This window comes from Rhipicephalus microplus, chromosome X, assembly GCF_043290135.1.
Source record: "Rhipicephalus microplus isolate Deutch F79 chromosome X, USDA_Rmic, whole genome shotgun sequence".
Taxonomy (NCBI): Eukaryota; Metazoa; Arthropoda; class Arachnida; order Ixodida; family Ixodidae; genus Rhipicephalus; species Rhipicephalus microplus.
The window spans coordinates 468,692,954-468,705,385 of NC_134710.1; the positions used below are offsets into that span (position 1 = coordinate 468,692,954).

A 12,432-nucleotide genomic window follows, 5' to 3' on the forward strand; every position below is an offset into this window, starting at 1 on the left:
CATACTTCTATGTAATGCCAGCGCAATTTTGAATTCAATAATTGGATCGATTTGACATAAATTACAGCTCTTTGTACTTTGGTCAAACCAAGCAGTTTTGTTCATTCTGAAAGTTGTGGTCTTTATAATACTACGCAATTCATTTTTCGATATTGGTAAAAAAACAGTAACGTCTTTACAACGTGCTTGTCGTGCTGCTTCATCGGCCGCTGTGTTTCTAGGAATGTTGCAGTGGCCAGGTATCCACTGGAATTTGATCTCATGTTGTGCCTTGCTTGCTCTGGTGAGCTTTTTCAGCGTTTCGTATGTCATACTATCACTAATTACTGTCGTGTTTGTACTGGAGAGTGATCTTAATGTGGCCTGTAAGTCACTGAGAGGTACCCAATTTTTTGCGTCTGCTGCCGAGTGTATATATTTTATATCATACAAAATAACGAAAAGCTCAGCTGTAGTAGATGACGTCATACGATATTATTTGGATGATTCCAGAATATTGAGCTGTGGTAAATGCTGATGTTGAAGACGTTGTAGTACTTGAGCCATCTGCGTAAATGTTTATGTACCCTGGATACCGCATGTTTATCTGATAAAACACTAGTTGTTGAGCAACTTGGATGAACATGTCTTTCTTTATAATAATTACATCCACTAAGAATTCAATGCTTGGTATTGCAAGCAGCCATGAAGGATAGCTCATTTCAGAGCTCTAAAATTCACTGGGTAATATATGTACATTACTCTGTATTTCTTCATGAGCACTGCTTTTATCTCTTAGTAAAATCTCCAGTGCCAATGAGTGGTCGTTGTGTTGCGTCTGTAAGCGAAAAAATGGCGGCATGTTTCGATTGTTCTCATGACTGGAAAGGGTGGTTGTGAAGTCTCTGTTATGACAAAGTTGCTTGAAGTCACCAGTGGAACACCTATGCAGACGCGCAGTCCCCTAGCTAATAGTCTTTGAAGTCGCTCCTCTGATGTGTGGGAAAGGCCGTGTAACACTGCTGCAGAATATGCAACTTTTTGTCGCAATTAAGCATTGTGAACTGCGAGAATGCATGATACAGATCCGCCCCATGATAACCCAGCAATTCTGCGGAGTACATTCACCAGCATATTCCCCTCGTTTTCGAGTGTCTTTATGTGAGATACCCATGATTGCTGTCTACCAAGCATTGCTCTGAAAAACCGTGACTGTGTCACAATCATTAGTGTTTCTCCTTCTAAATTGAGATGGAGGTTTTTTAACTTCATACGTGTGAAGAGCAATACAGCTGTCTTTGCATGCGACAGAACCATTCCTCTTTGTTTTAAGAAGTTGTTAATAATATTTATGCCGTCTTGCAATGCAATCTGAATTAACCTATGCGTCCATTCCAGATACCCAAATGCATTCATCATCTGCATATAAATAGTATTTTAACCTAGAATGAGTCTTTCCGCTAAATCTCCCATAACACAGTTGAAAAGAAAAGTACACTTTCTTGTTTCACTCTCTGTCTGACGTTGTGTTTCGCACTATTTTCTTCACTCGTCTGAACGATTATTTTGCGACCTGATAAAAATTTAGATATCCACCGTCTATAGCTGAGAGAAGAAGTGCACTAGAGCCAGAGCCTATGACTGGCATCGGGAGTTATTATGTTTATTCTTTTACCAATTGTCATCATGATCATTATCAGCGTTAATACGTCCACTGCAGGACAAAGGCCTCTCCCATTTTCCACCAGTTTTACCAAATGTACTGTTGCGAAATCACCGTTGTCGTCCGCAATTCTAAGCAGTAGAATCAGCATTTCAAGAAACACCAGACTATAGCGTAACAACGTGGTTTTTCTTTCATTGCCTATAGGAAAATGAAGAGGTCGTATATCGTTGCGCGACTTGCTGGGTGTTCCTCACGTAAATGATTGTCTTCCCCGAGTAGCAACAAAAAGTTCTAAAGATGGAGTGACAAAACTCTTTTTTTTTCTCTTCTGTCCTGCTGTCAAATCGCACATCATCGATGACAGGGGTCTCAAACTCATATCACCCAAGGAGGTTAAAGTAATATTTGCTGGAGTGGAGGAGACAGCCCTCAGGTGGAGCCGCGCGCCGCCATCTTGCCATAGGCAGAAAGCGCGCCTTCCGTAACTCAAGCGGCTGCGGCCACATAGATGGTTCAGATGTTCGCCGGTGTTGTATGGCGTCCGGACGTTGTAATAGATACATCATGCCTTTCTTAAGGCTACATAGGTCAAGTGAAAAGGTTTTCTCGGATAATGTTTCTATATGACTATTATATTTCGAGCTTGATGAAAACTTTGGAACACATGCATGTTGATAGCTCTCAACCTGTATTCACATATCTCACGGTCATTCCTATTTTCCTAACGGGTTTTTTAAGGAGCAAAATGTTTAAAGCACTTCAGGTTGTGTGGTTGAATACTTGTGTCATTAGATGACGGAATGAGTGGTAGCGAAAACACAGCGATCACATATGTTATAGAGGCCCTAGCTTGTTGAATTGTTGAAACCGAACTGAGATGTGACCCGCAAGTTGACCGACTGCAGGATTAGATGCGTTTCTAACACCTGCGTTGTTCAATGTACGCATCCGTGTGATTATTGATACCACTAGAGCGGCAAGTGAGTGGGAAAATAACATACCGTTAACTATTCGTTGGAACTAAACAGGCGTCTCCGTCATTTCGTTCTGGAGTACAGGCAGCAGCGTAGACCTAATTGTTCACAGTGCACGACACAAGGAAGGTGAGTGCGCTGTGAGCTATTATGGATTTTCACCAACTAGCCTTGTCATAAACCTTGCGTAGCCAAATGTTTTGTAGAGGGGGGGGGGCGTATTTTGTTGTTTTCGGGAAGGGCACCCTCTTGAAATCACCATTTTTCGCTTTCTATGTCATGGCGAAAAAAATGGCTCCATATCCACGGAGTGAATAATGGAGAGTGGGGCGAAACATTTGTCCGTCCATTCGTTCTTGCTTTCTTGCTTCCGTCCGTCCGTGCGTCCGTCTGTGTGACCGTCCATGTGTCCATCTGCCCATCCGTGCGTGCGTCTGTTCATGCGCCCGTCCCTGCGTTCATCCATGCATCTGCCCCTGCGTCCGTTCATGCGTCCATCCATGCATGCCTGTGTGTCCGTTCGTCCATCTCTTCAACACTCCAAGTACCACCATCTCACATCTTTTCATCATACATACCTTGTATATAAGCACCGCCATCCAGCGACATTCTAAGGACTAAACGAGAGGTGGCACACGAACACTTTCTTACGGCTTGCGCTCCGGGTCTACTTCCCACCTTTAACCACCTCGAGTTCATGGTATATACTAGTTCACTGTATTCATGGCACTGCGGCCCAACGCTCGCTAAACCTTTCTAAAACCAAGGAGGTTGCGCCCAGCGAGTATAACGTAGCAACCTTTTCCTGTCAGATAGTGCTCAATGTACATGTCAATGGCTGCTAACGGGAAATGAGAGACAGGAGAATTCGGCTCCTAGTTTCTTACGGTTTGCGCTTCATATCTACTTCCCTCCTTTAACCACCTCGAGTTCATTCATGGTATATGCTAGTTCACTGTATTCATGGCACTGCGGCCTTTCGCTAAACCTTTCTAAAACTAAGAAGGTTACACCCAGCGAGTATAACGTAGCAACCCTTTCTTGTCAGATAGTGCTCAATATACATGCCAATGGCTGCTAATGGGGATTGCAGCGTGCGCTTTAGCTAAAAGTCGAATGCTCCTGTCTCTTATTCCCAATTAGCAGCCATTGGCAATACACTGAGCACTATTTTTATTGTTCAACAACGCACAGAAGAAATCTCTCACCGGCACCACCTTGGAGACCAAAATGGTATACTTGTTACATACTACAACAGCTACGAAGGACGAACGAGTACCGCTATAAAAAGCTTCGCCCCTAAAAATTTCGGGGGAACGAAGGGGGGGGGGGCACGGGCTCAATGTGCCAATCCTTGGCTACACCCCTGCTTCTTGGTTGTCTTAATTAGAAGCTTTACTGGCTACCACGATGGTAGTTAACATTATTTGGGCAGCACATAGGAACCTTTCCTTTTTTTCACATTTGTGGCTTTTATTTTTTTATTTGAAGTGCACCGAGCAAAAACCAGTGTCAAAACTGTGAAATATTTTGGGGCAACTAACTGCAAAGAAAGCGATCATTACTGAAGAATACTCATGTAATTATTTGTATTCAACTTAAAGATGTGAGAGTTGCATGGGCTACACGGCAACTTTTACAAAAAAAAATGGTTCGTGTATCCTAAGGGGAGCTAAAACAGCTCCAGCCGACATCTCCGTTTCAAAGAAGGCCTTTCGTTTACCCCGTACAAGGTAAGCGAAAGGCCTCAATTTCTGAGAAGCACTTAATAATTATACTAAAATCAATCTCTAAAATAGCGAAAATGTGGGCGCATATTCGGTAATCGGGAGCTATGTGTTTCAACGGCTAAGTTTCAATATATGGTGGTCGTATTTGGTGTCTCACGAAAAGAATGCTTATGTACCAGTAACACCTGGGGAGCTTACCTGAAAAGTGTTATCAGTCATGATAGGCGGAAAAATAATGCGAGCACCACTTTGGAATGTTACGAACAGTCACAAAGTAAAAAAAAATATGGCAGAAAAAATTTTTTGTATGGGCTACGGACCACGTGTTGGATACCCATGGTTTATGATTTGCTGTCTCGCGGATGTCGTAACCTCACTACAATGATGTCCCCAAGTCCGTTTGATGTACTGGTCAGCAAATGAAGAAGTTTTATAAGGCTGCAGGTGCGGAGCGCTAATTGAATGTATGATACCGGTTACGCCGTCTTGAAGTGATTGATCAATATGTGGGGTTAAACGTCCCAAAACCAACATATGATTATGACAGACGCCGTAGTGGAGGGCTCCGGAAATTTCGACCACCTGGGGTTCTTTAACATGCACCCAAATCTGAGCACATGGGCCTACAACATTTCCGCCTCCATCGGAAATGCAGCCGCCGCAGCCAGGATTCGATCCCGCGACCTGCAGGTGAGCAGGCGAGTACCTTAGCCACTAGACCACTGCGGCGGGGCGTTTTGAAGTGAAGGATTTCTCGTACGTGCTTACAACGCTGCATCAACTGCAGTGATCTCCACACTGAGCCAAGCTACAAGGCTGACTGTTCGACTAAGCACCTAATATTAAAATAGAATAATAAAAGGAAGCGAAAACCACAGTGGTGGTTACTCAGGAATGCTAGTTCGCGAGTGTTGCTTATGTATTTCGCCCATAACAGGGCAGGGCAGTACTTCATGTATTTGTTATACCATCTGGTCATATTAATTCGATAAGTGTTTGGCTGCGTCAAGCACTGGACATTCAGCATTTATTGCGGAGCCTGTTGACTTATAACCTGCAACACAACACAAACGATGTACATTGAAGAGACAGCAGCAGCAAGACCTCCACGTTGGGTAATGAACATCGCATTATTATTCATATACAATCGTTCACTTTTTTTCTCTGATTGTTAGAGCGACAAAAAACGGCAACGGTGGTTCCTTGTTTACCTTTCGCTGTCAGCCATCGCAACGAAAAAGAATAAAATTGGCAGAATAAGCCAAAACACACAAAAATTGTTTGACAACTTCATTCATCCGAGTCCCAGCTCACATACACTTCGCGCTGGCGCGCACGTGCCAGAAATGAATAAAGCGCTGGCTGCCAGACCGGGGTCCTGCTCACCCGACGCAAAGCTTTATTGGCAAGATTTAAATTTTGATACAGAACGAAAAACAAATCCGGCAGATCCCACGCATTGTGGCAATCAGTTTTTTGGGAATGGGTGAGGGATCCTACGCCGTTTTTTTTTTTCTTGTAACCCTGTGTTACGAGCATGTGTGTGCAAACTTAGCAGTTGTACGAATATCGTCAGCTTTAAAGGCGTGGCGGCTGCACTGGAGTGTCGCAAGAAATTTTTGTTGGTAGAGATGGTGTACTTTCATAATTGATTTTAACACATGAAAATTAACGCAAACTTCACAAGGGAAAAAGATGACATAACAACTGTTGTTAGTGGTGCGCTGTCCGTGTCCTCTCTTGTGCCTGCGTTTATTTTCACGCCTTAAAATTTATGACACAGTGTAAAGCTTATGGACAGACGTAATGTCAGCACCCCTGTTAGAGATGTCAAATTTATCGCAATGAAGTGCAGGCTAGGGCGCGAAGATGCGCATGTCACAAGTAGCGGCCATTGTCGTATACGAGTGATACTTGACTAAACCTACGCTCGTTACCCTATAGGAGGATAGCCACCACAATTGGCGTTGTCACGCCATAACTCTCGTGTAGGGACTTTTTCCTCAGTCGCTTCAAGCACTGGAGCGGTTTTGGTATGCTATCCAGGATGCCTGTTTTCGAATCTCAAGGTATGTCTTCTTTTATTTGTTTAGAATGAGTAGTTATATTTACAAACTTACACATGCTGAATACCATCGGATCAACTCTCATTAGAGAGAAACTACTGATATATCAGCTAGAAATGAATGAAGAGTGGAAGAATCAAATGCAAATTAAAAAATTGAAACATTAGCATCTCGCATAACATTAACCTTCAAGCAGTTCCTTGATCAATGTAAACAGAAAAAATAACAACCACAGAAAATTGTTTGAGTGCTGCGTAAGGATTGCGCTGTATTGTAGCCCGTGGACGTCTTCGGAACGTCACTTTTGGGTGGCATCATTAGTATGGCGTCTTCCATCTTCTCTCGAGCACTCGTCAGCGTCTAGAGTGCTGTCCCATGACACGCTCATCCCACCACCATCAAATTGTGCGAGCACGGCATGAAAATTTTGTTCTCGTTCCATTTTCCTTTTGTGTACTGCCCTCTTTACATCTCGTCCTGCAGAGGTTTTTTATGGCACTACTTTGAAATTCTTCGATACCTTGAAGTACAGTGATACCTTGCTACTGTTGTTTTACACCACTGGTGTAGAACGCAGCCATGCAGATGACATATGTTTATCTGCTACGCACTGCAATGCAGAAAAAAAATAGGTGTGTGGCGTAATTGTTAAGACAACCGCCTTCGTAGTGGGAAGGCCCAGGTTCAATCAAACGTTTTATTTTATTTTTCCCAGTGGTGATAATATTATCTTGTGACAGACCGATGGACGGGCAGTTTTCTTGTTGAGGAGGTATAGGAATGCTTACGAACTATTAATCCTCCACTTTATGAAAGGTGATCGCTAGCAACATCATTGGTGTAAGAATCAAGACCCTCACAGTGTTTTAATGTTCAGCTCAATGTGCAGCTTATTTAAGGTTTTTTAAAGATGTTGTGGAAAACGTTAAAAGCAAAGTGCACGAAGCTGGCGTGATTGCGTGAACTTAACTTACAGTAGGTAATGGACAAGTTTTAAAAAAGCAGCACTGCATAATTTTGTTCTTCGAGTTGCAGAAACAACTTAACAAATGCAGTTTTCTCAAGTGGAAAATAAAAGGGCTGACATCTAGAGAAACATGCTTCTGAATCAGGAAGGAAAATGAACGAAAGCAGTTGGTTCAAGTCTAAGTTTTGTCGAGAGCAAAGGTGGGCAACCTTTTGATGTGCATGGAGGGCCAAACTGCATGAAATCAAGACAGCAGTGGCCTGCATGGCAAATTGTAGTGTGGGTGAGAGGGTTGCAAGGAGGGCTTTGCAGGCAAAGTGAAAAAAAATTGCAATTGACAATAATTTACAAAACTGGATGAAAAATCTGGTTTGTTATAAGCAAGCATGTCACAAAGTTGCAATCGAACATGGGTAACGAGCGAAAACACCAATTCAGCGCTGGAAACTGTCCTGCTGGCTTTCATACCAGAAGTAATGGGAAGGGGTTCGACCAGGCCTGTAGCCAGAGATTTTTTTCTTGAGAGAGGGGGGTGGCTAAACCTGTTGAAAGTCCTGAAAAACGTTTATTTTTTATTGTTTTTCTCGGTAAAACACACATCTCCATCCATTTGGGGGGGGGGGGGGGGCTGCTGGGCTACTATGTCTTCCCCACGGGCTACGGGCCTGGATTCGACGTCATTCTGAGGGCTGCATGCGGCCGCAGGTTGCCGACTTAGGTCTAGAACATAGGCCTTGTTAGGCCTTGTGAAATCCGTGGGTTGCATGCGTCTAAGTTTGGCTCACCTCATTTACGATGGTGCTTTCATAAATGGAGGTGTCATACTCCCATCTGTCGCAGAGGAGTGTTTGGTTAGTATCCACCTGCCACGAACCATTGGCGGCCTCGTACAGGCGATACATGTGGCACCGAGCGAACCCTTGGTCATGCCTGGGCACTGCCCATGACTTCCACTCGTCGCTGCTCATGTTCGTCACGTGCTCGGGTGCGCCTTCAGGACGCGCGCACCAGTGGTCCATGTCGGGCGCTATGATAGGCGTAATCATATTCGTCCACGCAGTTGGAAAAGCCCGGAAAACGACCAGAAGTATCATGAGGACATGGTAAGTGCCGAAACCTCCGAGGACGTCCAGGATATCCACGGCCTCCATTCTGCTTCTGCGAGCACACAGATGAAAATTGAGGACATAAAAACTAACGAAATGATGTGCGCTTCCATTCCGTCTCTCAACCCCTTCACCCACCCTCTCAAAAAAAGAAAGAAAAAGATGGATGAGATATCCTGGCATTCCTTATTAATCCTTCAAATGCAGGATTCAATACTTACTATTCAAGGAGGCTTTCTAAAAGTGCTTTCGTTCTTTTTTATATAAAACACTACATTACTTCGGTAAACCTAAATATAAATAAAAGCGCTACACAGAAGGCATTATTGGTGGATTATATTGACTTTAACGCATTTTCACGGTCATTTCGCGAACAAAGCCTATATCATTTCATATGTAGGATGTCCTTCGAAGGCCACATGAGAAATTCAAAGCTAGCCTGTATTTGTGTGTGTCACTTGCTTCGTTCGTCCTGTGTGTAAAGCGCTGTTTTATATTTTTATCATGGAACTCGCACAGTTTACCTGTCTTCTTCAATTTATTTGTTGATTCGTACGACTATGGTTCTATTCCACAATGACGAAGAAATTGGTGGAGCGCGGAGCCATCCTCTACCTCTTATAGCGCGAAAGGGCAGGTATTATGAAGTTCACAAGTGCGAACATATGCATGCATAGATACCAGAATGCTGTGGAAAAGCGCTGCATGCATGGTGAAAGAGACGAAAAAAAAAAGCCAGACCTGCGCGGAACGCGGAGCACAGACACAGCGAAACCTAGAAGAGTGGCCTTTCAGAGCCGTATCAAAACACTCTTGGAGTAACTGCTACAAGCACACTGCTGGGTACCCACTACGCCATACTTAATAATAATTTTGTGTAGTAGGTCACCATTCACTGCGCTATCCTTCGTCATTATTTGGAGAAGCGTGGTATCTGTTGCCAATTGTTAGGAATTTTGTGCAATTTTTTATACAGTGGCTGATGACAATGAGTAAATATGCTTGATGTGTGTATGCGCCACAGTTAATGGGAGATCAAGAACAAGCTTTTGTAATGGATTTCGGCATTGGAAGACCCAGGCGTTACGCTATTCGCATTGTGTGATGCGTGGCTGTTCCTTTGAAGTTCTAAAGTGATTTATTACTCGTAATAGCGAGATTCCTTTCACGACATCAAGCCTGCCTCAGGCCAGCTCAGAAGTGAGCTTCGAAGCGTCGCGCATTATACAGCTCGGATTCAAGCAAAGGGAGGAGTGATCCAGCATCACGCCGTCACCGAAAGTCCTTGCCCATGAATAAGTGTCGCCGATACCGATCTAGGAGGCCTGGTGGGGGTCACGGGAAGCTTCACGGCCAACTCTTGGGACTGATCAAGTGGGACAATAAGCGCATTAGAAGGTAGTCACCATGGCGCAGTCTGAGCGACTCATCTTTGCTACCTTGAACGTACGTGGCCTCAGGACTTCGCAGAAACAGGCACAGCTACGAAGACTTCTCAATCGGAAGCGTCTCGACTTTGTCGCCATCCAAGAGACAAAGATCGAGAGCGAGGAAAAGACAGAGAAGGCCCTGCGGCCTTCACAGAAGGCCACAGGGCCTTCTGTGAATGCCAATGCGTACCCTGTTCAGCATTGTACACTAGTGTTGATGAAGAGGGCAAGTATGTATGCTGCAATTTTTTGTTGCAAAGAGTGCCGTGGCGAATTATCAATCTATATGCGTTTAATGAGGTTCCAAAACTACTTGAATTATTTGAAAAAGTGCGTAATTTAGTTGACGTCAACCGATGCACGGTACTTATGAGAGATTTCCACTGCGTATGTAAAGCTACTGATAGTAATAATCCTCTTGTAAAGAGAGACAGGAGTGGCGAGCTTTTATCCGGTATTGTAGATAATGCAGGACTAATTGACATCGGTGTCTCGAATCGGGCAACGGTATATCCAAGAGTACAGGGCAGTTCTCATGTTCACCTTGACTGGAATAACGTGTCCTCATCATTCCTATCTCGTAAAATGTCCTGCAGCGTAGAAGCTGTGTCATTCTCGGACCAGTGTATTGTCATAGCGCAAATTGGTGAAAATCGTCCGAAACGATTCCGTCTTTAGTGGGCCCTTTGGAAAATAAATGCGAAGCTCCTCTGTAATCAGGAATTCATGAATCGTGTCCACATGGCAATGAGGCAATCCTTTTCTATTGCTTTGCATACCCTTGCTGCTTGGGAGCTTTTTAAACAAGAAGTTCATGCTATCGCTTTAAAAATCGGGGCTATTAAGTCTTTCTATAGAAATAATAATGAAAAGATGCTTTTTAAAAGTCTTTGCGATCTTTATGAGATGGAATGCGAAATGCCGGGAAAGTACATCAAAGACATTGAGAATATTAAGTGCAAACTACAGAGATATGATGCTGGTCACTACCAAGGGGCACGTATTAGATCTCGGAACCAGTGCACCTTAAATTCTGAGCAACCAACGCACCGAGCTTTACTTGATGAGCAACGCCATGCGATTTCTAAAGATATTCAAGACTTGTACTCTAACGATGTGCTCATAAAAGATAATAGAGACATTACTTCGGCGTTTGAAAAGTACTATAACAGTTTATTTAGCTCTCTGATGATCCTGACGGTCACTTCAAGACTAGTTTTGTTACTCTTGTGAACCCCTTGAAGGACAATGATTGTGCAGTCCTTAGTGGACCCATTACTACACAAGAAATCGAGCAAGCAATCGACAACTTGCCTTTATTGAAAACACCAGGCCCTCATGGCATCTCAGGCGAATTATACAAAGCTTACAAGAAAACGCTTGCTACTATATTGCTAAATATTTGTCAAATGAGTTATGACGTGAATACACTCCCACAATCCTTTTGCAAAAGTCACACTATGTTAATACCGAAAAAACTGACAAGGAAAAACTTCGCTTCGTCGACGGCTAGAGACCAATATCGCTGTCAAACATGAACTACAAAATTTTAGCAAAAGTATTAGCAAATAGGCTGCAATTTGCTATGTCGATTCTCATTGGGTCTCATCAGACATGTCGTATCAGGGGTCGATTCATACAAACCAATATACATGTCACTCGAACAGTGCTTCAATACCGTCATCGTTTTCAAAAGCATCTTGCAATGCTACAGGTAGACCTTGCAAAAGCTTTTGATCGCGTTCGTCATTCCTTCCTTTTTTTCTCTTCTCGAACAAGCCAATGTTGGCCAGATTGTTATTAAAGGCGTTAAACTATGCTATAATGGATGATCAACTCGTCTGATAGTTAATGATCAACTCTCCAAGCCTGTTTCTATTCGCTCTTCTGTAAAACAGGGATGCCCGATGTCACCTCTCCCATTTGCACTTTATCTAGAACCACTGTGCTTAAACATAATACAGTCGAGTTGCATTCGTGGCTTCAGTATATTAGGTAGTGAGGTTAAAAGATTAGCTTATGCTGACGATGTCGCATTCTTTTGCACAGATAAGCCAAGTGTCGAAAATGTGGTATATACTATTGAAAGGTTTGGCGTATTATCAGGAGCTCGTTTAAATGCATCTAAAAGTTTAGGACTGTGGTTTGGCTTGTGGGGTAGCACACCGAACCACTTTGCAGGGATTAATTGGACAAGAACTCCTCCAACATACCTCGGTGTACCATTGCATGCATATAGATTCAGTGCGCATTACTTGAAGGAATGCGTCCCTTAGCTTGAACGACAAGTCCAGACATTTGTACTCTATCGACTTTCAACCTTTGGGAGAACTGAAGCTTGCAATATTTTTAGCAACAAAGCTTTACTATGTATTGCAACTTATTCATTGCGCAAGATTCTATATACACAACGCTTTCATCGGATTTTCGCTAGTTTTATATGGTCTTCGACTTTTGAGCCCATGCGTTTTGAGCCCATATTCAAGCCAGTTAGTGAGGGTGGGTTAGGATTAA

The 12,432-nt window shown here is 43.4% G+C and overlaps 1 protein-coding gene across 7 annotated transcripts in view; it reads right to left on the reverse strand.

Moving 5' to 3' along the window:
• LOC119160822 (organic cation transporter protein) overlaps nt 1-12,432 on the reverse strand; it is a 314,044-nt gene that overhangs the window by 268,322 nt on the left and 33,290 nt on the right. For 5 of the 7 annotated variants that reach the window (XM_037413072.2, XM_075880781.1, XM_037413071.2 and 2 more), the window contains exon 2: nt 8,168-8,540. The exons of the other annotated variants lie outside the window; for them this stretch is intronic. In XM_037413072.2, the coding sequence (XP_037268969.1) occupies nt 8,168-8,533 (366 nt within the window). In that variant the 5' untranslated portion in view covers nt 8,534-8,540. The remainder of the gene's footprint in view (nt 1-8,167; nt 8,541-12,432) is intronic. 7 annotated transcript variants of the gene reach the window in all.